Below are 23,878 nucleotides of genomic sequence, written 5' to 3' on the forward strand. Positions count from 1 at the left end.
AAAAATTTACTATTTTCAAAACAGATTCCAGAAAAATAACAGCATAATTTTAACTGTGTAATTGCTTCTAGAAGAAGGGTTCATGTTGTCTTGCCCTTCCCATTTTTTTTTTTTTTAAACTTCCAGTGAGAAATCTGTTGCAAACCCAGTCTCGGCAGGCACACTCAGCACACACTAGTTGGCACTTTGCCTTGGAACTGCTTTGAGTGAAAAATGTAGCTCTGTTCTGCTTTAGGATTATCACACTTGTGGCACAATGATTTTACCTGTCTGCAGTAACATAGGTGGTTTGGGATTTGATTTGCGTGTTACCCTGCTGGTGAAAAGTTTCTTTTGAAGTTCCCATGTGGCTTTTTTGTTACCAAATGACTGAACTAGAGCATGTACTTTTTAAGAAAAAAAATAATAAAAAAAATAAAGGAACTCAAACCAAAACAAGGAAGCAAATGAGAAGACAGAAATGTCTGGAAGAGTACAGTTATGATGGCTACCCAAGTACCCCATTATTCTCAGAGAGCAGGAAAGCAACTGCAGATCAGGGCTCAGAAAAGATGTAGTGGGGCTGCTGTGCCAGCAAGCTGTGTGAGCCTGAGGTACTGAGAATGCAGGGCAAGGTGTTTCTGTGATGGTGGGGAGCTCACAAAAGAGACAATCTTGTTCAGGATCTGGGAGCTGGAGCTTGGCCTGGCATGGTGGCAGGAAGGACGAGCTGTTTCTCGCAGTGGCGAGGTGGGCTGGGGCTCCAGGGCAGCTGGTGGTCAGGGGATGTGGACCCAGGTAACAACAACTTGCAGCAGAGCTTTAAACTTTAACAGACACACCTTTACTGTCACCTCTTCATATTTTTAATGCTCAGGCTGGAAGTGCAGGCATTCACTTTGTATAAGGGTAGATGCACACCACCAAAAGAAAAAGCCCCCTCAAGATAAGCAGAAAAAGATGCTAGCACATAACATGAGAGGGACATTCATTGTCAGCAAATAAAGGGTTCAGTTTGGGTACCATCAATATAGCACGCGATGCTTGAGAGTTAGGCTGGTATGGTAAGAACAGTTGCTGCTGGTTTTTGGTGACTTTCTGCAGTAAGGCGGTCCATGCTGTCAGCTGCTTTCTTCAAAGCTACCGCTGCTGCTGCAGGAATGAAATCTCATGGTACTCATGGGATCCGACACGTAACCTGCAAGATGCAGAGGGAAGTTCATGTGCGTCCTGACACAGCAGCGATTCTCCCCTACCTACCCCTGCAGTGACAATGTCAACAAAATAATGTGCGTACCATTTTGAGATAAATAGGCACTGATCACACATACCTTTTTGCTGTCTGCAAGTCACCATTCAATATCATCTACCAAGGAGAAATTTAAATGGGAAGTAAACAGACCCAATCATTCATCGAATGAATGCAACATAGTCAAACACAAAGAAGCTTTGGTGACCAACATAAAAGAAATACATAAAATCTGACATAAAATCTCAGTGTTTTAAAGACATTTGGCATTAAAATATATATATATTTTTGTCCTTTCAATTAGAACTTAGGAGAGCTCAAAATCAGCATTCTGACAAGTGTTTTTAAAATATTTTAACTTGTTTAATTCTTGACACTACAAAATGGACATCAACTGCTCTTGACAGTGCTGTGTTTTCAATGAGCTTTCCAATAATAAGAATCCATTTCTCTCTTTACACTGTCGTTGTCAGCTGCTCCCACTCTCCTTGTTTTACTGTACTAACATAAAAATAAAGCCTATGTAGTCATCTCAAATTTCCTGATAACAATGCTTTCAGATGCTCAGGGAACAAAAAAACCTAGTGCACAAAAACTTTCTGGGGTGTAGGGATTGGGAGAGAATTAGAAAACATTGCTCATGCTCCTCCGTGCCAAATTCCTACTGCCAAACAGAAATTATACACAGCTGCATAAAATTAAGACTCTGGTAACTAAAATTGCAGTGACCATTATATCCCCAAGCTGTACTCCATACCCAACTTTGGTTTATCTTCTGATCATGGCGTGCTGTGTTTTGAAAGCTGCATGACAAAGTGTATCTTTAAGGAAATCTTACTCATGTTCTAAATATGCAATCTTAAGCCTGTGATTGTTGTCATGCATGCTAGATGTGCCCCGGATGTTGGGGGGTGAAGGAGGCACGTGCCTTCATTGAACCATTGAAGTTAAAGCCATCGTGCTTCAGAAAGTGTTGGTCTGTGATGGGGCACATAACGAGAGCATGACGTACTTTTAATGACATCTCTGGTCATGGTGACAACACTTTGCACTCTGATGAGATTCTCTGGTCATGCTGGGTTGAAGACTGTCCACATGCGCCACCATCAGTTTCTTTGACTTTACTGCTTCCACACAATGGGGAACATTTGCTTTCTTAAATGCTTTCATGTCTCCAACCCCCTCAATCACAACCTGTGCTTTTTTTTTTTTTTTCTTTTTTTTTTCTTTTTTTTTCTTTTTTTTTTCTTGCTGTGCCTGTGAGTTTTGTACCACCCAGGAACAAGCTTACTGGGTTGCTTAGTTTGCCTTACTCCCACGGGTTTCTTCTTGTCTGCCATGTGTTCAGGGAATGCATGCATTTCCTTGTGCTGCAGCAAAGCTGCTGTGCTGCAAGCCTTGCCAAGACCATCTTTGCTGTTGGGAAACCTTGGTGGCTGTTGCTGCAATGTCAGTAGCTTGTCTGCCTGTGTCTGAGTGCTGCAATGAGCAAGGATAAGCAAAGTTAAAGTTAAACTTTCTGTTTATGATAATCTTAAACTTTAGAGGATATACAGTTTTCTTTGGCCATTGTGTATCTATCTCATGTGATTTTTCTCCTTTCAATGTACTTTTTAACTCACAATTTGTGACACTTCCCACAAAGAGCAGGTCCTTTGCTTTCACTAAAGAGGTCATGGGTGTGTTTATTTGTAAAATTCCTGTTTTCAAATGCATTCAATAAAGAAAATTGTTCACTTTGACAAGGGCTCTTGCAGGAATGGGAACAGGGTGCTTTTAGGGCTTTTACTAAAAAAGAAAAAGAGTGAAGGAATTATTTATTGCTTACAGACTGCAAGTGCAAATGAAGATAATGGAAAACATTATGCAAAAAGCAAATGAAAAGAAAGAAGATCAAAATGGAGATGAGTAAGGAGAGACAACAGTGAAATTGGTTTATGTGCCTTAAATAAAGAGTGCAAATATTTGCAATCATTAGACCAAGCACTCTAATAAAAAAAGTATCAGGGCTTTCTGTTTTCTGGCGTGCTGCTGTGCATTGCAATGGCTTGATTACTCTACCAGGATCTTGGAAGGCTAGGGTGCAGCCTGAGAGAGTAGTGACTGGGCTGCAGCGTGTTATGGAGGTCCTCCAGAGCAGCTGGTTTTGGTGCTTTGTGACAGAGGATGGTGATTCTGATGGTCCTCAAGATACTTATCCTGGAGACACCACAGGACTCAACTTTGAGCTGCATAAGCCTGATGAAATGAAGTATACAGCATGGAGTTTTCCAGTCCTGTTGTGTCTATCAGCCAGGATCCTGAACAGGTTCAAGGACAGGAATATTTAAAAATAAATCTTGAGGTTTTGTGAGTGGAGTCTGAAATTCCACCTTAATTCCACAGTTAAAATGAAGCCATGGACAGTCTCTTTTCTGACCAGCCCATATTCCCTTTTGTCCTTTTCTAGTGCAGACTTGAGAGGCCCTCTCCAGTCCTTCCTGGATGGTCTTACTCTAGGAGTTCACTGAACAGTCCCTGTTTTGTTCCTGGCTTCTTCTTCCTCAAATTGTCCAGCTGCTGGGTGTATGATAAAAGCTGTGCCCCGAGGAACTGCTTTGTGCAGACGTAGAATATAGATACAATAAGAAAAGTAGTAACATTTTTGTTCTTTTTTTTCAGTTTCAAAGGTCATTAGCTCACTGCTCGTTATGGCATCAGCACTGCTCTTAATACTGTACTGAGTAAATATTTATATGACTGTTTTTTTTCTTTTTCTCATCCAGTGTGCTCAGTTCAGAGGAGGGGAGGTAGTGCAACAGACACACTGAGACCAGTGAAAGACAACAAAGATAACAAATAGGATGTATATGTGCTTCAGGCAGAATGAAACACTAAATTGTTTTGTTGGCAAAATGTGTTGGAAAGTAGCAGAAAAGTGGCAACAGATGACAGGAAAGGGGTGAGGGTGTCTCAGGGGACAGCTTAGCTGGCAGCAGCAAACTGAATGAGGACAGCAGCATCATGCAACCAATGGATCCGCTCAACACAGTTGTGATTCAAACACAGAGAAAAGCATATGAAAGCACATGGAACACAGAGAAAAGCATATTTTTCCTCATACATACTCAGTAGGTATGCCTGGGAGAAACAAAGACTTTACATCAAACATAGCACATAACACCCCCTGATCCTAGCAAACACCTTCCTGGTGGGAACTCCTGGCTGTCAGAGACCACAGTGTACAAGTGTCCTCAGAAGTCTGTTGTCCTCAAAGTCCAGCTCTGCTCTTTGGCACTGAAGATACTGCTGTCATTCTCTACCATGTCAGCCTCATGGCTCCCACCACTTTTGTTTGTCTCCTTTGTCAGTCACACGCTAAAATCTGATATAAGCATTTGTAAAAAAAGTTCTCTACCCAGTTTTCAAAACCAATAGCTGGCAACCTATCCTAATGCCAACTACATTTCATATGTTTTTTATTTTAAGGATGTATTTATAAATTATGCTGTTGGGCTAAAAGTTGCTCTAAGATGAAACTACTCTTTGATTGGGAAACTGTAAAGAAGCCGGTAGTGAGCTCATGAGCCATTCAGAAAGGGTGGACAAGAAACTGAACCCCATGTTGCTGCCTGCAAGATGAGACATGAACAAGATCTATTTAACAAGAAAGTTTACAGGGGCTAGGAAATGCTAGATTGCTCTTTGTGTGGCAATGCATAAAAACATGCTCAAATATAGTAGGATGGAAAATCAAGAAGAAAAGGCAAGAAGGAAAGGCAAGAGGAAGAAGCAGTCAGAACATTTGTTCTGGAGAGCAGCAGAATGACAGGATGTCCTCTGAGAGGGGTGAAGTTATAATACCACAATCTTCTCTTTATTCACAGATTCATGCACACAGATAGAACAGAACATCCCATTCCCAAAAAGCTTGGTGCACAAATAGATTGAAAGTGGCAAAGAGCTGCATGGAGCATGGGGTAAGACCTCACAAGCTCTCACTGACTGTAACTAGCAGTCTGCATTGAACATTAATTTTTTCATCAGGCTTTTTGATACTGCAGGAGACTGTAGCTCTGCACTGGTTAAACACTGCAAGATACTAAGAAGAGTATTGTGCAATAACTCACCATTTTTGTCAATCGGTGGATACTGGAAGTTTCTTCTCATGTCATCCAAAGAAAGACCCTGAGAAAGGTGTTGCCCAGTGCTGCAAATTAGATGGGAGGTATCAGTTTACATAAGACTAATAAAATTACATCTCCAGACCACAAAAACATTTCTAGAAATTTGGAAAGAAAAGACAGTAACATGAAGTATATCATCTTGATGCTCAGCCACTGGCAATTGCTGTGAATCAAAAGCAAGAAAAAGCTGCGAAACAAGAACATGAACCACATGCATATGCCCACAATGCTTTTATTTTCAAAGTAACTTCCCTCAAATATATTGTTTAGGGCTTCAAAATTGTTTGTACATTGCTATTTTAGAAGCAACTCCAGGCATCAGTCCAGGATGTATTCTATGCATCCCTGCTAACAGGTTCCTGCAAGTAGGTTTTTCTGGCAAGGGAGATCACTGAATTATTTTTGAGTTACTGACCAAAACCACTGTCCTGGCAAGAGGTTCTTTATCTCTGACCCTGAAGAGCTATGAAGTACAGGATTGTCTCCTACCAGCAGCCAGTCTTTTTGTTCAGCAGTGGCAGTGCTGCGTGCTTTGCTTTGAACCACAGAGCTCCTGACTGCTGCACACTGTCTCCAGTGGATGAGTGAGGCTCTGTCTGCACACACCCAGGCTGTTCCACAGCAGGCAGAGCGACGTGGTGCATGGCTTCCGTGTTCAGCCCAGATAAGGAATTCTTTTGGAATATTACCACACACCAAGCCATATACATATATATATGTATGTATGTATACACATTTTGTCATCTGAGGCAGCTTCAAGTACAGTCTAAAAAGCAGCTCTGGCATAGCCTCCTGCCAAAGAGTTCAGATTTTTTTTCTTTTTTCTTGGCCAGTTACTTGAGAGCTTCTTAAAAAAGAGATTATTACTTTGCAGGTGTTGTCCTCAGACTCTGTGGGGAATGTTAAAGGTGTAAAGTAGAAAATCAACAGTTAAAGCATCTATACTGTGATGAGTTGGCATGCTAAGCTGTCCTGTTAGACAGACAATTAAAATGCGCTGCTCTTGCATCCAGCTCATTACATGTATGAGACTACCGCAGCCCACCTCTCATTACTTTGTGTGTAGCAACAGTTGCCACGAGGGAGGGAGATTTGCTAAACACTGGCACTGAAGTTACAAGGCAAGAAACAAGTTTGGTGTTGGGGCTGTTCAACTCCATAGTAGATGGAGACTTTGTTAGTTGGGTTGTTGCTGCTGTGGAATGGAGTTGCATGCTGTGCAATACTGTACAGGACACGAAGCTGTCAGCAGATAAAACGGGGGACAGCCCAAGAAAAACAGTCCAGCTGGGGAAAAAGCACAAAAATAGGGCCCATTCCCTCTGAAAATGCCTATACTTACAAAAAAGAAATCCTAAAAAATCATTGTCATTAGAAAGTGAATTCATTAATCATCTCAGGGTGTTGTATAATTGAAAAACTACTAAAGCAGTGGAAGCCATTCCCTTTGCATTGAATGCTGTGCCTCTGGATGAGCCTTCCTGGGTGCTATTTGTAGATTTGAATGTTGTTAGTTTGTATGGCAGAGCATCTGATAAAAGCATACAACTTTAAATAACTGGTGAGGTTACAGAAGAACCCATTTTGGTGTGCTAACAAGCCTCAGTGCTGTATTGAGAACACTGAATTACAGGACAAGAGAGGCACTTTTAAGTGTCCCTTTTCTCTCTCTTGTATCTATGCTGTAACCTAAATACACCATTTTCTTATTCCTTTCATGCGCGTCTATTACACCTAACAGCAAAATCTGGTCCTTTATAGACAATAAAAGGCTAGTTCACATTCTTTCCATCTTGACCTCGGTCCCCACCTCCATGTCCTGCCAAGGCAGTGTACATCAAAGCAAAGAAATTCATCTGGTATCTTATGTTGCCAGATAACATTTTAGGTGTGATTTTTATTTTTATATGGAAGTTTTCAGCATCTGTCTGCAGGTGTTTGCCATCTGCCTCTCTGTCAGAGACCCCAGACAGTGAAATGATTGATTTACCATGCTCCTCTACTCCAGCTCCTCATTTTAGCTGACTGTATTTCTGACTTTCCACATCCCTGTTACCAAGAATGAATCACAAGGGCAGGGCTTGCTCTGCTATTAATATTTCTGACTGCTAAGTGGTGCTAAAGGGTAAAGTTTAGACTAAGCGCACAACTCTTCTGGCAGAGATTAAGAGATCATTTCATTTTCATAGTACTCTCAGTCCCCATGGGACAGAGACAGGAGACTGCTAAATTTGCTCTCAAAGCCAGGTCTTCCTGAGTGGTAGGGTAGACTGCCTCAAATATTAACTTTAATGTTGTGGTTGTATAGAGAACTAGTATGTTGCTTTGCATTGAAAATGTTGGGAGTTCTTATCCTTCTGTGGGCATAAACTGAATGAAATGCAAATTTTAAGATGTGCCCCAGTAGGAACAGCTACAGCAGTGCTCTGTGAGGCAGAGATCCCTTCCTCTTCCTAAAGGAAAAGGGACTTTGCATTTGTATTTCTTGCCACGGTACCTGCTGGGACAGCCTGGTTTGTGCCTGTCTCCTTTTTAGTCTGGATGCTTTCACCTGCAGAATGACAGCACCTGGCAGTGCTTGCTCCTCTTAGTGCAACACCATTAGCCAGTGTTAATTAAATCATTCATTTGATCATATCATGATTTGTGATCAAGATGAAAAAAAATGAAAACTAAAATCCAGAATTGAGAAACACAGTATTAAAAAATGACACCCGTTCAATTACTTCGCTTTTCTATCTCAGCCATTCCACTATCCTGATGTTATCCATTGTGAAAAATGCAAATGCTTAGTTAGCAGTTGTCTTGACAGCAGGACAGCTTCCTCAGAGTTCAGATAACCCAGACCACCATATCAGAGGAGCTACAGGAGAAGACAAGACTGCAAAAGTGCTTTCCCAGGCTGGCCCTGGCAGTGGATCAGCTGTGTACTGCATCCCCCAGGGTGTGTTTCTACTGCCTGCTTCCCATGCAGCCACACCTGGTAGCGGGGGACAATCCCTGCCACAGAGAACTCCCATCTGAGCCAAGTGAGCCATACCGCCCTGGGAAGGATTCTCTCTGTTTCAGAGTAAGAGCCCTCCTGAGCATGCAATGGGTGGAACGTACCTCTGTGACCAGACAGCATAAGCTCTTGCATTTAAAGCATATTCCAACTCAAAACGACTACGTAATGCTGCAACATGACTACGGCCAGGACCTCCACGTGCAACGAGACAGTCTGAAGACGAGGAAGGAGACAGAGAACCACTGCTGTTGCTAGAGGCAGGAGACATTAACTGGATTAAAAAAAAAAAAAAAAAAACACAAAAGGCACTGTTATTACATTACATTCATACATATATGTCCTCTCACAAGTTGTGTGTCCCATATTTCCTTAATGTTTGGCTGAAAAAAGCAATGCCTTCTGACTTTGAACAGCTGAGGAGGACAGCTGGATGCTGCCTGCCAACAAAGTGGTTGGTTCATCATTGCCAGCAGTTTTCAAGCTGGGATTGGATGACTTTCAAGAAGATAAGATAAACTTCAGCCCAGATGCAAGTTACTTGGCTTGTGAGCATTCACTGTGCAGCTGGGAGGCATTGCTGCTTCCCTAGTGGGAGCCATTGTGTGAGACTTTCCCACCTGTACCAGAAAGGTGGCAGTGCTGCCTGATCAGAGTGGTCCTGTCTGAGTATCTCAGGACACGAGTTCAGGAGTTCAGACTGATGGGACAATGTGAATACAGGGCTAGCACATTAATATGTGTGTTGATATTGTATAGACTCACTTCAGGATAGAATAAATCTTGTGGTTAAAAATTAATGAGAACAAAATAGATGACATCTTGTTATCTGTCGACCTTTTGTTATGTTGAAGCATCTTGTTAATTGAAACATCCCGTTAACTGTCAACCCTCAGTCAGGCTGAGACTTGAGATAACTTGAGTCAACCTTCTGTTATGTCTTGTTAACTGAGACATCCCATTATCTGTCGACCCTCAGTTAGGCCAAAAGCCAACTCAGCTTGGAAAACAACTGATTCATCCTATCTGGCATTTTTTAAGCAAAAGGTGAAAAGTGCATTATGAGGAAGACCTACGGTCTTCCTCCCAAAGACCACTGCCCACGTCCTGAAGACCCTGGCCCACAATTCTTGGAAGGCTTTGCGCAAGCGCAAGGACTGATAAGCTAATCAGCATACGAAGCAAGAGTAGGTGGGTTTAGGTAATGAATATGTATAGGCGTTAATAGAATATTCATTGTTTTGCTGTATAAATATGAGATGGTTTGTTACTTCGGACATGCACGATAGGTGGAAAGATCCCCCGTGCATCCAGCACTGCAATAAAGAATATACCACTTAAGGAAATTTCGGCTTCGATCTTCGAATCAGTGTATATACAAATGCATGTATGCAGCAGCAGGGCCATAGACTTGCTGGCACAAAAAGTCCTTGTCATGCCTGGATTCTGAGATATTTAAAAAGAGAAGAAATGATTTGCTGAGCAAGAAGAAGAAGAGCAGGAATTAGAGGGAAGTAGAGAGTTTTCCCCAGAAACAAGGCTTTGCCCTGGACACAGTAGAGCTTAAGTCTAACTCCAAAGCTAAATAAAGCATTTTTTATTTGTGTGTGTGTGTGTGTGAACTCTTGATCCAGATTTCTTCCTGCATGCACTGCTGCCTGTGTATCATAGAAGTCATGTGTCCCACGAGATGGCACTGTTTCTTGTGATATAGTGCTTCACAATTTTTTGCACTTAAAAGCTTCCACCTATGTGTAGAGCAACCAACTATAGTCAGAACATGAAGAAATGCAGTAGATTATGGGTGTCTTTCTGATCCTTAAGCTCAAGAGCAGTGATACATTTTAAAAGGAAGGATTTATATTTTTTAAACTCTTAAATACATACGTACACATGCACACAGAAAATATAATTTTAGGAACTGCAACCCTGATTCAAGTTTAGTTGCTGTTTGACCACTTATTTTATACCAGGCTGAATGCTGATACATCCATTTATGTCATAGCCACAGGGCAGAGCAGGAATTTGTCTTTGCATTCATCCTTCTTATGTTTTGTATTTTTACCTTTCTTCCATGGGTCTTGTCCAGTTTGTCTTTTCTTCTTCTTAAACCAAGTAGACTTGGGTTTGATGAATGGGAGGAAAAAACCCGCCAAGGACTAATGTGAACCACACCTCCACCCCACTGGTCGCACTCTCTCATCAGCGTTCCTCTCTCTGAGTAGTTGCTGACACTCACAGCAATATCTGGTGCTCCTTCTGACACCTCTGAAAACCATTACTGATAATGTGCCTTAAAAATTCAATGTGTTGGTTTGCAACAAGATGAAGCAGCTCAAGCACTTTCAGACAAAAGCTACCAATTCCCTCAGCACCTGCTGCTTCCCTTATTTGTATTTTTTTTTTTATGACACTGCATACACACAGATATACCACAGTAGAAATAAGGTCCTTACCTCAATATTGCACAGACATTCTTCTAATTTTGTGACCACTTCTGAAAATTCTGGTCTTCCCTGTGCATACAATAGAAAAAGCAGAGCTGTGTTAAAAATAGAAGAGACATCTTCTGTGATTGAAAAGACTAACAGATATATGAGGAATCACAAATCCCCTCCATTTCCTTTTCTTTGATTTTCATTGCATTGCTTTCAGTCTGCTTGTGAATCTGATGGAAACTGCAGATTTAGTACAAAGCTATGAAACTAAGAGTTGTGTGTTTAACATTAACTGCATTATTCTATTTTTCGGTAACAATTAGTCTTGAACTAATAATAATTAGGTCATAAGATTTCAGTAATACAATGAAGTATTGGTGTTCTTTCTGTCACATGATGCCAACTGTTGCAATGAGATATTCCAGATAAAAACAAACGAACAAACAAACAAAACCAACAAGGAGGAACTACTTTGGAAAGATACTGTGATCTCATGGAAATCTCGGGCTTCAGTAAGTTGCTTCAATAAGTTATTCACTGCTGTAAGTTATTCACTTCTGTAGTTATTCACTGCTGTGAATAACTTGTGCCTATCAAAATGTTCCCATGCAAGTAACTTCCCTACAAACACAGTATCCTTCACAGGGTCAAGGAATTCTCAGAGTTGCCTCTTCTTTAGCTGGTGCAAGGCTGGTGGGAAGAAAGGAGATCTTGTGTGATGACTGGACAGAAACTTCATTGTGAGATGATTTCAGTGGCTCCCTTTATAAAGGATTTTATTATAAAAATGGTATTTGACCATGTACCTAAGTCCCCTCTCTTGCAGTATTAGAGTATCACTGAGCTTTAGTCTACAAAGTGTTTAAGAAATACTTCATTTATTGCATGTGACAAGCTCTACCACCTTCAACAGAACTTGATCAAAAGCCCATCAGAGACTATGGAAGAACAGATCAGTGCCTTTAAAATAAGAGTTTTACTCACTAAACCTAAAGCAATGTTTATTTGAACCAAGCCACGGATTCTATGGCAAATACTTTGATTCTCATTAAATCTTATAAATTAAAATATCTAATGGAAAATGCTGGTTAAGAGCCAGTCTAATTTTCTTTTCTAGTCATCTATTTGCCTTTGTAAACAACTATTTTCAGGAGTGTGCAGAAAGCAGATGTTCAAGTACTCGATAAATGGAAACAGTGACATGATACATAGGAACTAACTTTCAGTTGGGATGAACCTTGAATGAAATTAAATATGATTAAAAGGATAAGTCTTCCAATCTGGAGGCATTTCATAGATGTTCAGCAAAATTCATCCAGATAGACATCATTTTATTACCTAAGTTTTGTTGTTGATGTTGTTTGTTTGTTTGTTTGTTTTTAAACTAAGCTAACCTAGGAGAATTCTGTGAACACTCATTGAGCCCCAAAGTTCAACCATTTTCCCCTAAAAAATAACCCCTCTTTTAAATAAATATATAGAGAAATATGTTTGTTTATGCACCTACAGTGAAATTCTGCAAAATGGGTATTTATATGGTAATGTTTTTTACCATTTAGGTATTTCACTCATTCTACTTGTTATGGTGGCTCACTAATAGCATTCGGTTCCTCTTCTTGTGTGTTATGCTCAGAAGATGTCACTGAGTCAAGGATTATTATACATGCTAGGTACATACATGGTATAATGGAGACACTTTAGAAGAACTGGTTTTTAAGCTGTGCAGTGATTTTATAGCAGTATTCCATATTTGTATTCACTGTTTTAGGATAGTCTGTTGACTGTACAGCAAACCTTTCAAATGCTGACTAGAAGGTGTTAGCATTGTAATGTTCTTTGTCCTATGGCTGTCCTGAAATTTTTCTGAGGCCTTCAGAAGTAATCCAAAACCTTTGTTACTGAGAGTAAAGTAATTTTATGTAGCAAAACACCTTTTAAAAAAGCTCATTTCAATAAGTTTTTGCCCACATTTTGTGCAAAATTCAAGTTATCCTCTGACTGATTGAGCTATCAATTGCCTTATAATTCTGCCATGCAGCTCTGTAACATTAGTAAGATTAAATGATGTTCAAGTTATACTGATGAGCAGCAAAGTGCATTAAAATTCTGAAAGGATGTTTTCTTTTTATTTGGGGCTAAATGAGCTGTGGAAATGCTAACAAGATACAGTGACTCTATTCATTACATACTGCTCGCTTAAGTCAACAATTTACTATGACATCTTATTAATAACTCTAAACAGAATGTGAGTTACTTGCTGATGGTTATTAGCAGATGCTTTATAGTTACATGGAAAAAACAAACAAACTGCCCCCCTCGCCCTCCATTCCATCCTAACATTAGCTCATAAAATGGGAAGACAACACCATATTCAAGTATCCAGGAAACTTTAACAAAAATGAGACAAAATAGCTATGAAATAAGCTAACTATGCCATGCACAGAACATACAACACATTTTATCTGCAATTCTCAAAATGAAATATTAGGTAAGTATCCAGTCAGGAATACAGTAAGGGGGCAAAACTCTCTGAAGGCAATTGGTAGCCCAAAGTTACACAAACTTCCCTCTTCCACTGCCTTGGTACAGCACCTAAGCATGTTCTTTAGTCCACTAAATCAGTTGAGAAAGCTCTCAAGTATCCAGAACAAGGATAGGTTTAGGAACACAAAAACCTGTCTTTCTAAGGTAAGCTAACTAAAAATGGTACTTAAGGGCAAAAATACAGGACTCTGCTCCCAGTGTGAAATTCAAAGTCACAGTATCTGGTTCAATAATATGAAGCAGCATATTCAACAAGGCTTCTGTAACATCAGAAAATTATAGATGTTCTAAAATCCCTTCCCATTCATCCATATTGAAACTCCCATTTTGTTAAGTGAAGTCCTTTAATGCCAGCATAGCACCAGCAAACCAAACATACAAGAAAAATATATTTCCAAACCCAAAGCCCATTTGTCCAATGTGTCTCCTGATGTAGCTATCCCACTTCATGGAACATTTTATAAACAAACTGAATTCCTAGTCTCTGGAGCATCTTTCTTGACTTTTCAGACAGTTGATAGCAATATGCAAAAAATGTGTGTGTGATTGCTGCAGCTATGTATGCAAAAATGGCATTATCGACACAGGGTCACTTGCCTGGCTGATACACAGAAGCACAGAAAGGACCTACAGGATGTACCCATCTCTGTAATCCTCTGTGAGAAAAACCTCATGGAGATGGCACTCATCTGACTGCTTGACATTCTCTATCGCCAAACAACACTGTCAAAGTCCAGATATTATAAACAAAACCCATTATTCTGGTGCTCTACATGTCAGAACAATAACACTGTCAGTAAGACAATACTGACTGGTATGAGCCAGAACAGTTGCCCACACACTCTCATAGTTGCAACTGAATTGTCATGTGCAAATACACAGGTCTGTGTATAATCCATCCAGTCAGAAAATACAGGCGGGATGTGGCATCAGAAGCGTTCTAGTTATCAGTCTGCTTTGGAAGATTTTGTGCTCAAAATAAGGACAGAGATCTAAAAACTGTTTAGTAAAGGGTCACTGTTGTCTGTCTGACATGTATCTGGATGGTCTCAAGCACCATTAAATCCTGCTGTGGCACTAAAGGCTACTACTTTGAACTAGTTAGTTCATGTTTCCTTTAGTGCAGAAATAACAATAGTTGTAAAACCCAACATAAAACAGTATTTCTTTAACCACTGTTGTATATTCTCAGAAGGGAATACTCACGCATTGTATTTTCTTTAATGCTGTTGCTATTGAGTTAATTGGGTAATCAGACAAACTTCTCCACTTATTAAAAAAACTATCTTAATTGTAATATGTGAGAGAAGTGCCATAGTAACAACTTTACCACAATAACTATGTTATATCAGACTCCTATCCTGCAGGGATACTCATGGGCTACTAGAGAGAGTAATTACGGCAAATGCAACACATATTTTTACATAGTACAGTTGCTTTCTATTATAAAGGAGAGATTATTAATTGTAACTCATTTCAGAGGTTTGTGTCTAACAGCATTAATCAGAATCCCATCTGAAAATTGCCAGTGTTATCAATAGAGGAAAAAAGTGTTCATCATGTTTACTATTTTAAGCCATGGCTTGTTTTAGCCCTGGGTAGAGAGATGGGTCTAGTTTTTATAAATACACCACACTTCAGCCAAAACCTTGAAGATACAAACCAGAACAAAAACTGAACTATAACAGAAACATTGAGGATTTGGGAAGCACATGAAAATGTTTATGAGGAGGCTAACCTGCCTGTTGAACCCTATAATTCAGTTGCTGTGCCCAAGTTTATGTTAAGTATGACACAGTTTCAGCAGAAATGAATGCTGTTCTCTGTTAAAGTTAAGAGTCACCAAGTTCATCCTTGAGTCCTCTGGTTAACTAGCAGTTACGTAGAAGAAAGAGGAAATTGATATTGTAGATAACCTGCATGGACTGATAATACTGGAGAAGATGGAATCAAATTACAGAAAAGAGAAAATATGGTGGCACTTAATGAAAATATAGTTGAAAATATTTTTCAGACACGCCAATACTCCTCATTACCAAAACAGAAAATTAACTAGAAGTTTTAGATAATGTGAAAAGCAAAACATACCAACACTATAAGAAACAAAACAAAACAAAACCACTGCTAAGTTACACCTAGTACAGCCAGTATTCCCAGTTCTAGTGAAAATGGAAATATATTACTGGACAGTATTACCAGTCTTCAAATTAACAGTGATGTGCATACAGAAGGCATTCAGGATTTGCAAGACTTTCAAAACAATCAGACTTATCAAGATAACAGTGTACTCAAGGCAGCTGAAATGACACTGAAAGAACATAGACTTGTCAGAATTCAAAGATAGCAGTTTTGAGGCAGATAATCAGGTGCCTTTAATTCTTTGCAGAATAAATGAAGATAAAACTCTGCTACAAAAGCTATATTGTACCCACCATCTGCTGAATATGCTTACATATCACCTTCAGAGGCAAAAGAGTGAGGAAAAAATGAAAATGACAGAGCTCTTTTTCTTTTTTTCAAAACTACAGACAAACTTTCCCAGCCTTCCTGAAAGTTATTAGCATTATTGTGGTGGGAAATTTCAGCAAGTCAAAAACTATAAAGAAGTATTTGATTAAACAATCAGAAAAAAATTAAAGGTAATTCAGCTCAAATAATTTTACTCAATTAATTGCATAGTGGTCTCAGTAATGATAAGAATCAGACAACAAACATCTGGTTCTGTCAGAGCCAAGCAGTACAACACAGAATACAAGCAAGAAAAAGATAAAACAGGAAATGTTAACTGACCAGAACAACAATTGATGCCTGTGACCTGAAACATACAGCATCAATTTAATTTAATGTAAAAATTCACATTTACAATGCTGGAACTCACATCTATTCTCTTTAATGTACAAGCTGCAGTGCTTAAAACATCACTGTGATTTACTAATGTTTGCTTAATCGAAAATACTATTTATTTATTTACCAGCATCTGTTAAATTTTATCTTAAATTCACATAGCTTACTAAGATTTCTGGTCTTCTTCCATCATAAAGCACACATATCCATTCCATTCCTAAGGTGGCAGGGACCCTCTCTACAGGACAAGTATTTGGCCCTCTCTACAGGACAAGTGCTCTTCCATTCAAACAATTAGCTAGAGATGCTGCCTGGAACCCAGAGTTTTGCATATTAGAAGTTCTGAGTAGATCCAAAAAATTCTTAGTTCAACTTCAAAACCCAAGGTTCTGAAAATGCATTGCTACAATATCACCTTACTAGGACTGGTCTCTAGGCCCAGGCAGTGCATCTTCATTAGCCTTACTATGCTCTGTTTGAGAGAAGAAAAACAGAATCTAGAGTTTGTCTTCATAGCAACTTAAGAACACAAAAGAGTGAGAAATTTTGTGTGTTATGAGCTGAAAGCAACTGCCATGAAGAAAGTAGCCCTAGAAACAAGAATTTTCATAATTTCTCTCTGTGTGTCCTATCTGCATCTGTTCCTAGAAGGGGGACTACCAGAAAGGCTAGGGAGGGGACTTCTGATTGTATTCAGGACCTGCTGTCTTCTGTACAACTCTTTTGCTAGAGTCTTTTCAGTGTATCATGGAAAAAACCTCAGGGCATGGTAGAAAAATATAAGCTTATACACTTCCACAGTACCTTGGCTCCTCTTTCTGATGATGCAAATTTCACTTTTGATGTGGAGAAAAGTCAGTAATTCATAGAAAAAGTCTACAGAAGTCTGAGAGCAGAAAATATTTTTCCACTCAGTATAAGTCACAATCAAAGTTTTATAACGTAATTACTCAAAATTTCATTGAATGTCTAAATAACCATTTGCTTTCCTCATCAATTCACCAACTATTCTGTGTTTCTGTATTTCTCAGCATTCATCATTATCTGTCCCAGAGCTATCTGCAGTGGCACTTCTCACAGTAATCGGTGCGTTTGGGGAAGCCCTGTGAAGTCAGACAAATGGCTGGCGCAAGTGTCTGTACCTCTTGTCCTGCTACCTCTCCAGCTGTGTGGAGCTGGGGCACTCACCTCAGGGCAGGCATTCCAGCCTCTCATCAGTAGGGCAGAGATGGGCTTGGGGATGGAGTACCCGATGGGCGGGCGAATGTGGTGGTATGCCATGTCTGCTGCTGCTGCTGCTGCAAGGGAACAGCCCAACAGAGAGATGTGAGCATCCAGGTGTTACAGGTGTTTCTAGGGAAGGCACAGACTACCTGCTACTGCTGTACACCCCAGGCACAAAAGTCCACAGCCACCACACCTGTGGATAAAACTTGTGGCTTAAACAGGCTTTCAAATCCATACCACTTTTAAAGATAGCTAAGACCACCCATGGCCCTGAATAGAAAGACAATCTAGTTCAGGGTCATCCCTAAGAAAGAATGAGTTAACATTTTTTTTTTTTTTTTAATTAAATAAATTATTCTCTTAATTATTAAGACAGGATAACGTATAATCCAGTTGCAGATAAATTGGTAACAACTCAGATATCTTAAAATAAGCTGTGGTTAGTTCTATTACATTCTATTACTAAAATTAACTCAAAGCGTTTCATTAGTAAAAGTCTATTGCATATCATTTTATAAGCTATAGCCCCTACAGACCAACATAAAACTGCCAAAATATTTTCCCAATTGTGATAACACATTTACTGAATCCAAACACATGGCTAGTCCCTTCCATTCGTTTTAAGCAAAATGTTTTGAAGTGAAAACAAATGTATTTTGAACAAGTATCAAAAGCTAAGTAAAGTCCTTTGTTTGCCTGGCACTTTAAAATGATATGAGATCAGAGCTATGGAACATGCGTAGAACCATAAGATTGCAATCACAAAATTGTAACAATAATGTATTTTTTAACCATATTCCATTCTCATCACAGTCTTTGTCATAGGAATGTCATCCATTCTCTGTTCTCGTTGCAATTTTTGACTGTAATGATATTTCAGAATGCAAATAATATCAGATAAATCCTGTGGTATTGTAACTATATGTGGACAGAAGAGGCAAACACAGCCACACAGCCTAATTTTGACTGCACTCTGATGAGGTTTGGAAAGTATGAATCAGATACTATTGGATTAATATTTTGCCTATCAGATGCCATGAAAAGAGAAGGCAAATGGAAACCAAAATAAAACTGCAATGAAAAATGCTCCCTCCTCCACCCCCCATTTATTTTCACCAAAGGTATGTGATATATTACCTATTGGTAAAATCTTATGCCAAAGTCATCAGAACTTCTGCTGACGACTAAAGGCCAGTGTGGTCATTCATCTGAGCCAACATGGGTTCACCAGGGGAAGGTCATGCCTAACAAACCTAATTTCCTTTTACAACAAGATTACCCAGCTAGTTGACCAAAGGATGCCAGTCGATGTAATCTTTCTAGATTTCAGAAAAGCTTTCAATAACATTTTTCACAGTACCCTTCTGGACAAAACCATCAGAGCACATTTAGTTAAAAGCATAATAAGATGGGTGAATGCTTGGCTGATGGGTCAGGCACAGAGGGTTCTTGTAAATGGGGTTACATCAAGCGGGCAACACGTCACTGGTGGAATTCCCCAGTGCTCCATTTTAGAACCAGTCCTCTTTAATGTTTTCCTAAGTGATTTGGATGAGGGACTTGAAAATTTTTTGAGCAAGTTTGCTGGACAAATTAGAGAGTTGGGCAATCAAGTGCCAGATTCTGCACCTGGGAAGGTGCAACACTGGTTATACTGACAGACTGGGAGACAAGATGCTGAAGAGCAGCACCACAGAAAGGAATCTGGGGCTTTTGATCAACAGCAAGCTGAACATGAGCCAGCAGTGTGCCCTGGCAGCCAGGAAGGCCAACTGCATCCTGGGGTGCATCAAGCACAGCATTGCCAGTCGGTCGAGGGAGGTGATTGTCCCACTCGACTCTGCACTGGTGCGGCCTCACCTCAAGTACTGTGTGCAGTTCTGGGCACCACAGAAGACAAGAAATACAAGAAGGACATTAAACTTGGAGAGTGTCCAGAGAAGGGCTACAAAGATGGTGAAGGGCCTAGAGGAGAAGATGTATGAGGAGCGGCTGAAGTCACTTAGATTGTTCAGCCTGGAGAAGAGGCAATTGAGGGGAGACCTCATCGTGGTTTACAGCTTCCTCACGAGGCAGGCACTGAGCTCTTCTCTCTGGTGACCAGCGACAGGACCTGAGGGAATAGCTTAAAGATGCAACAGGGGAGGTTCAGGATGGATATCAGGAAAAGGTTTTTCACTGAGAGGTTTATCAGGCACTGGAACAGACTCCACAGGGATGTTGTCATGGCACTAAGCCTGCCAGAGTTCAGGAAGCGTTTAGACAATGCTCTCAGACACATGGTCTGATTTCTGATTTGGTTTTTTTTTTTTTTTTTGGGTGGTCCTTTGGGGACCCAGGATTTGGACTTGATGATACTTGTGGGTTCCTTGCAGTTTGGATATTCTATGATTCCATGATTTGATGACATCTTTTAAAAAATACTTCAGATTGACAAGAATCTGTTCTTCTCAAATATGAATCAAAAAGGTTTTGGGTGGTGCCCCAAATTCTGAACTTAGTGATGCTTTTCAACTCTCCTGTGTAATAGCCTTCAACCTCTGAATATTTTCTGTTTTTGACTGGCTGTTTCATCTACCATTCTTCTGGGTCAGAGTAACTACAAGCCAATATAAAAATGTTTATTCATTTTCATCAGGTAAAGAACTGATGAATAGGTATTTTATTCAGTATATAGTACACATTAACAGAATTGGATATCGTACTAGGTTCAGTAGGGTAGATGGAATTGCTTTTAATGTGATAATACATCCATTTAAACGGGTGAGATTCTGTTAGCATGATATTTTATAATCATGCATTACTTTCAACACTTAATTATGACAATGAACTTCACAAGAATGGCTTCCTGGACCTCTAAGCCTGCACAAAGGTAACAATAAAAAAAAAAAAGAAAAAAAAAAAGTCATTGATGCATAATTAGAGTGACAGTGTTTTACAGATATGAGACTTTCTTCCTAAAAACTGTCCTGTTATTCCTCACCTTGCAATACATACTTTGATAAAAATATGGGATTTGTTTTTAACTGAATAGACATTATGTAAACATATGTTGTAAATGTAGGAGTTTTATACATATTACAAATGATACAGCACCTTCAAAGTTGCTTTTTACAGAACATGTTTACATACAAAATTACAAATATATATATTCTGCTTGGGCACAAACACTTGTATGAAGAGAAACTCACCTTTTTAAAGGTCAGAATGCTGCCATTGGCCATGCTTTCTCCAAACATCAAAAAATTCTGCCTGAAAGCCATCTGACAAATGTTGCACATCTGTTCCCGCAGCAACTGTATTCATTGTACCCAAAACCGCTTAACACAAACAAAAAAATCCCCCAATTTCCACAAGTTTTTCAGTTGCTGGAGTAAAATACATCAGTGAGGTTCTTCCTTCTGCCTGTGTGGAGGGAGCTGCATAACAGCATGGTCACAAATCGACCCCATGCACTGGAAAGGCTGGTGTTGATGTCATGGGAGGTCAAAACCCTCTAATATAGAATGATAAAAATACGTAGTATATGGCATTATAGTGGGGTAGTTCTATGCCTTTCGCTGAGTTTTAACACTTAACAGTAATTTTTAGTAAAATAATATCTTGCAGTGTAACTGGATCTTTAAACATTAATTCACTGAGCATCTTACCTGGTTTTAGGTGAGCAAATGGAATTTCACCTGTTAGCAGCTCCCAGAGACACAAAGCATAGCTGAAAACATCAGCTTTTATGGTGTATCTTGTACACTGAGTGAACACTTCAGGGGCCATCCAGCGTAAGTTCTGCATACGAAACATCAAGTATACATTAAGAGAGTTTACTTCCTCATGCATGTCTCTTTTCCTCTAGTTGTATTGTTATTTTTCTTTTCTTTTGTTATTTCCTTGCCTCCATTGCTCAATAAAACAACTGGTAAGTTTGCTGGGAAAAGTTTTCACCATAGCATGCAAAATTCAGGCAGTAAATTTTTTCACATGATACATAACAGCATTAGTATGGTATATGCTTCAACCCTATAGAGACAGTGATCAAGCTTTAAGGAAGAGATTATTGCTAGAATAAAAACAAAACACTCAACTTTACATAGTCTGAAGACCACAGTATAAGGTCTGAGCTTGCCATCTAATACCAGTTAAACACTACTCTAGCTGGCAAAGGGAAAAACTGATGTCCGCTGTGTTGGGTTAGTGCCCCCTCTGGGATCTTAACTACTCTCTGCAGAAGCACAATTCTGAGACTGCTTCACAAGCAATCACCCTTTCACTGGAGTGATGAGTGCAGGGTCTCTTTGCCAATTGTTGGCACCTCACTAACCTTTCTCTCTTTACAAACCAGCCCTTCTCAGCAAGAGATCATCAAAGCCTGACAAGACCCAGGCCTAGAGCAGTAGTAGGTACTCCACACTGAGTGCACGTAGCAACTGGTTGAAAAGAAGAGTGTTGAACCCCAGCCTTAGCATTCCACAATTAGTCATTATGATGATGGAAAGCCTCATGACCACAGAGTGATACACAGAATGCACTTGGACTAAAACCTGTAAAGACAATGCAGTCTTATAAAAGCTGTCTTTCTTAACAATATGCCTGAAATGGAGAAAAGAATTCTGAAAGAAAATAAGTGTCAAATAACTAACTTCTCATTAGAAATAGGGACCACCTGCCACCAATGTATGTATATGAGTTGGGAAGGGTGGATAGAAAAAAATATGTTTTACTAAGGATTTTGGTGGCACTAGAACCCAAGGAAGAGCCTTATAAAATTGTCTTCTGCTGCAGATTAAGAAAATATATTTTGTATTCACTAATCTCTGCTAGTAAAGAGGCCTAAATGAAAAAATATAAAAAGAGATATAACACTATACCATTTCATCTAATCCATCAAAAAATGACATTTCTAATATAATTTTCTCGTAAACTGAGCTTGCCTGTATGTTTTATACAAACTATGTGAAACAAAACAAGAAACAAACCCCAGGTTGTTTTGTCATGTTGTCTTCATCCAGGGACTGCAAAAATCTTGATTCTGAAACACACGGAAAAAAAAAGTTTTACTGTCGAGCCACTATAAATAACAGCCTTATTAAAAATAGTAATAACTATAAATTCTTGGTAAAAAGTATTTTTTAATAGCACTGGGGTTTTGAAAATCCAGGCAAATTGTGATGGCAGATATTCAACAAGGGTGCGTAGAGACAATGAGGTGTCTCAAACCTGCCTGCCAAATTCGGCATTGGTATAAATCTACATAGGTCTGTTGTCATTAATAGCAGTTTATAACAACTGAGGATCCAGTTCAGAATTTGGAACCTCACATTTATTTGTACTGGTCAATATCAGTGTATCTAGATTTACAGCAAACAGTAACTGAATATTGCATTGACATTCAGTCCCAAAGAAGCTTGTCAGTCTTATTTAATGTCAGAAAAGCAGCACACCTAGAAGTGACAAGATCTTGCATTAATACAGTGAAAGTAGTGTGTGCTCTATTTTGTGATACATAAATAAGTTCCCAAGCGGGACTTCAGATGCCTTTGACATATCAGAAAAGTACACTTATACTTTCATCTATATGAACAGGAGTACTTTCAGCAACACTCCAGACAAGGAGGCATTCCCATGTGGTCCAGGCCTTGTGCTATCTCCTTGCTCCAGCAAGCTCAATAACAGCAAGTCTGGGTCAGCACTGTGTCCCTCACAGATAATATCGTGCTACACCACACTCCTGTGTTAAGCTGATATCCATGCATCTCTAGTGATCACATCTGTGGTGATACTGTGCAGTAACAATGGCCATGTCTCAGGTGAAGTAGTTCCTCAGGAGCTACGTCAAAACCAGCTCCCCAAACTCCATTCTTGCACCAACATGAACACATTCTTGTGCAGCTTGACTGATAAACACCAAGACAACGCACAAGATACAGATTCATAAAATATAGCTTAGTTTTATTTTGAATAGAAAATGCCAAGTCCATAACTGAAGTTATGGACTATGGAGTAGTTCTTTATTATTTCGAACTACATTCTGCTATTTTAAGTAAAATGAAAGCCCTGGAGTTTGGCTGCTAACAGCAACAGACTGATACACAACACTGTCCTCAGATTCTGAGCACTTGTCTTGGAAGAGGAGGACATGTCTTCTACTAGAGGCATTCACTTAGTTTTCTCTAACCCACCCCTAAAACTTATTCAAACTGAGATGCACCCATCTCACTGTCATCTGGGTTTTCTTCTCACATATACAGTGGAGTACTCCACAGCAACCTCTAACTTGGCCGAGACACAAAATAGGGGCATTATCATCCTTAAAACGGGTCCTTTTCTCTCCTTTCATAATAACAAAACGAAGAACAAACTTCCTTAACATTTCCTTTGTCAGCACATATTTAGTTTTAGAGAATTTTAAGTTAGTTTATAGATTTATCATAAG

The 23,878-nt window shown here is 39.5% G+C and overlaps 1 protein-coding gene across 1 annotated transcript in view; it reads right to left on the reverse strand.

Moving 5' to 3' along the window:
• Positions 1 to 1,100: 1,100 nt before the first annotated feature.
• LOC311211762 (serine/threonine-protein kinase TNNI3K) overlaps positions 1,101 to 23,878 on the reverse strand; it is a gene marked incomplete at both ends in the record, with an annotated part of 60,050 nt that continues 37,272 nt past the window's right edge. The window contains 7 exons of the mRNA XM_084290687.1: positions 1,101 to 1,177; positions 5,338 to 5,417; positions 8,503 to 8,672; positions 10,855 to 10,914; positions 17,413 to 17,522; positions 21,102 to 21,234; positions 22,422 to 22,474. Coding sequence (XP_084146813.1) covers positions 1,101 to 1,177; positions 5,338 to 5,417; positions 8,503 to 8,672; positions 10,855 to 10,914; positions 17,413 to 17,522; positions 21,102 to 21,234; positions 22,422 to 22,474 — 683 coding nt within the window. The remainder of the gene's footprint in view (positions 1,178 to 5,337; positions 5,418 to 8,502; positions 8,673 to 10,854; positions 10,915 to 17,412; positions 17,523 to 21,101; positions 21,235 to 22,421; positions 22,475 to 23,878) is intronic.

Source organism: Netta rufina (assembly GCF_964035555.1).
Source record: "Netta rufina genome assembly, chromosome: 8".
NCBI lineage: Eukaryota > Metazoa > Chordata > Aves > Anseriformes > Anatidae > Netta > Netta rufina.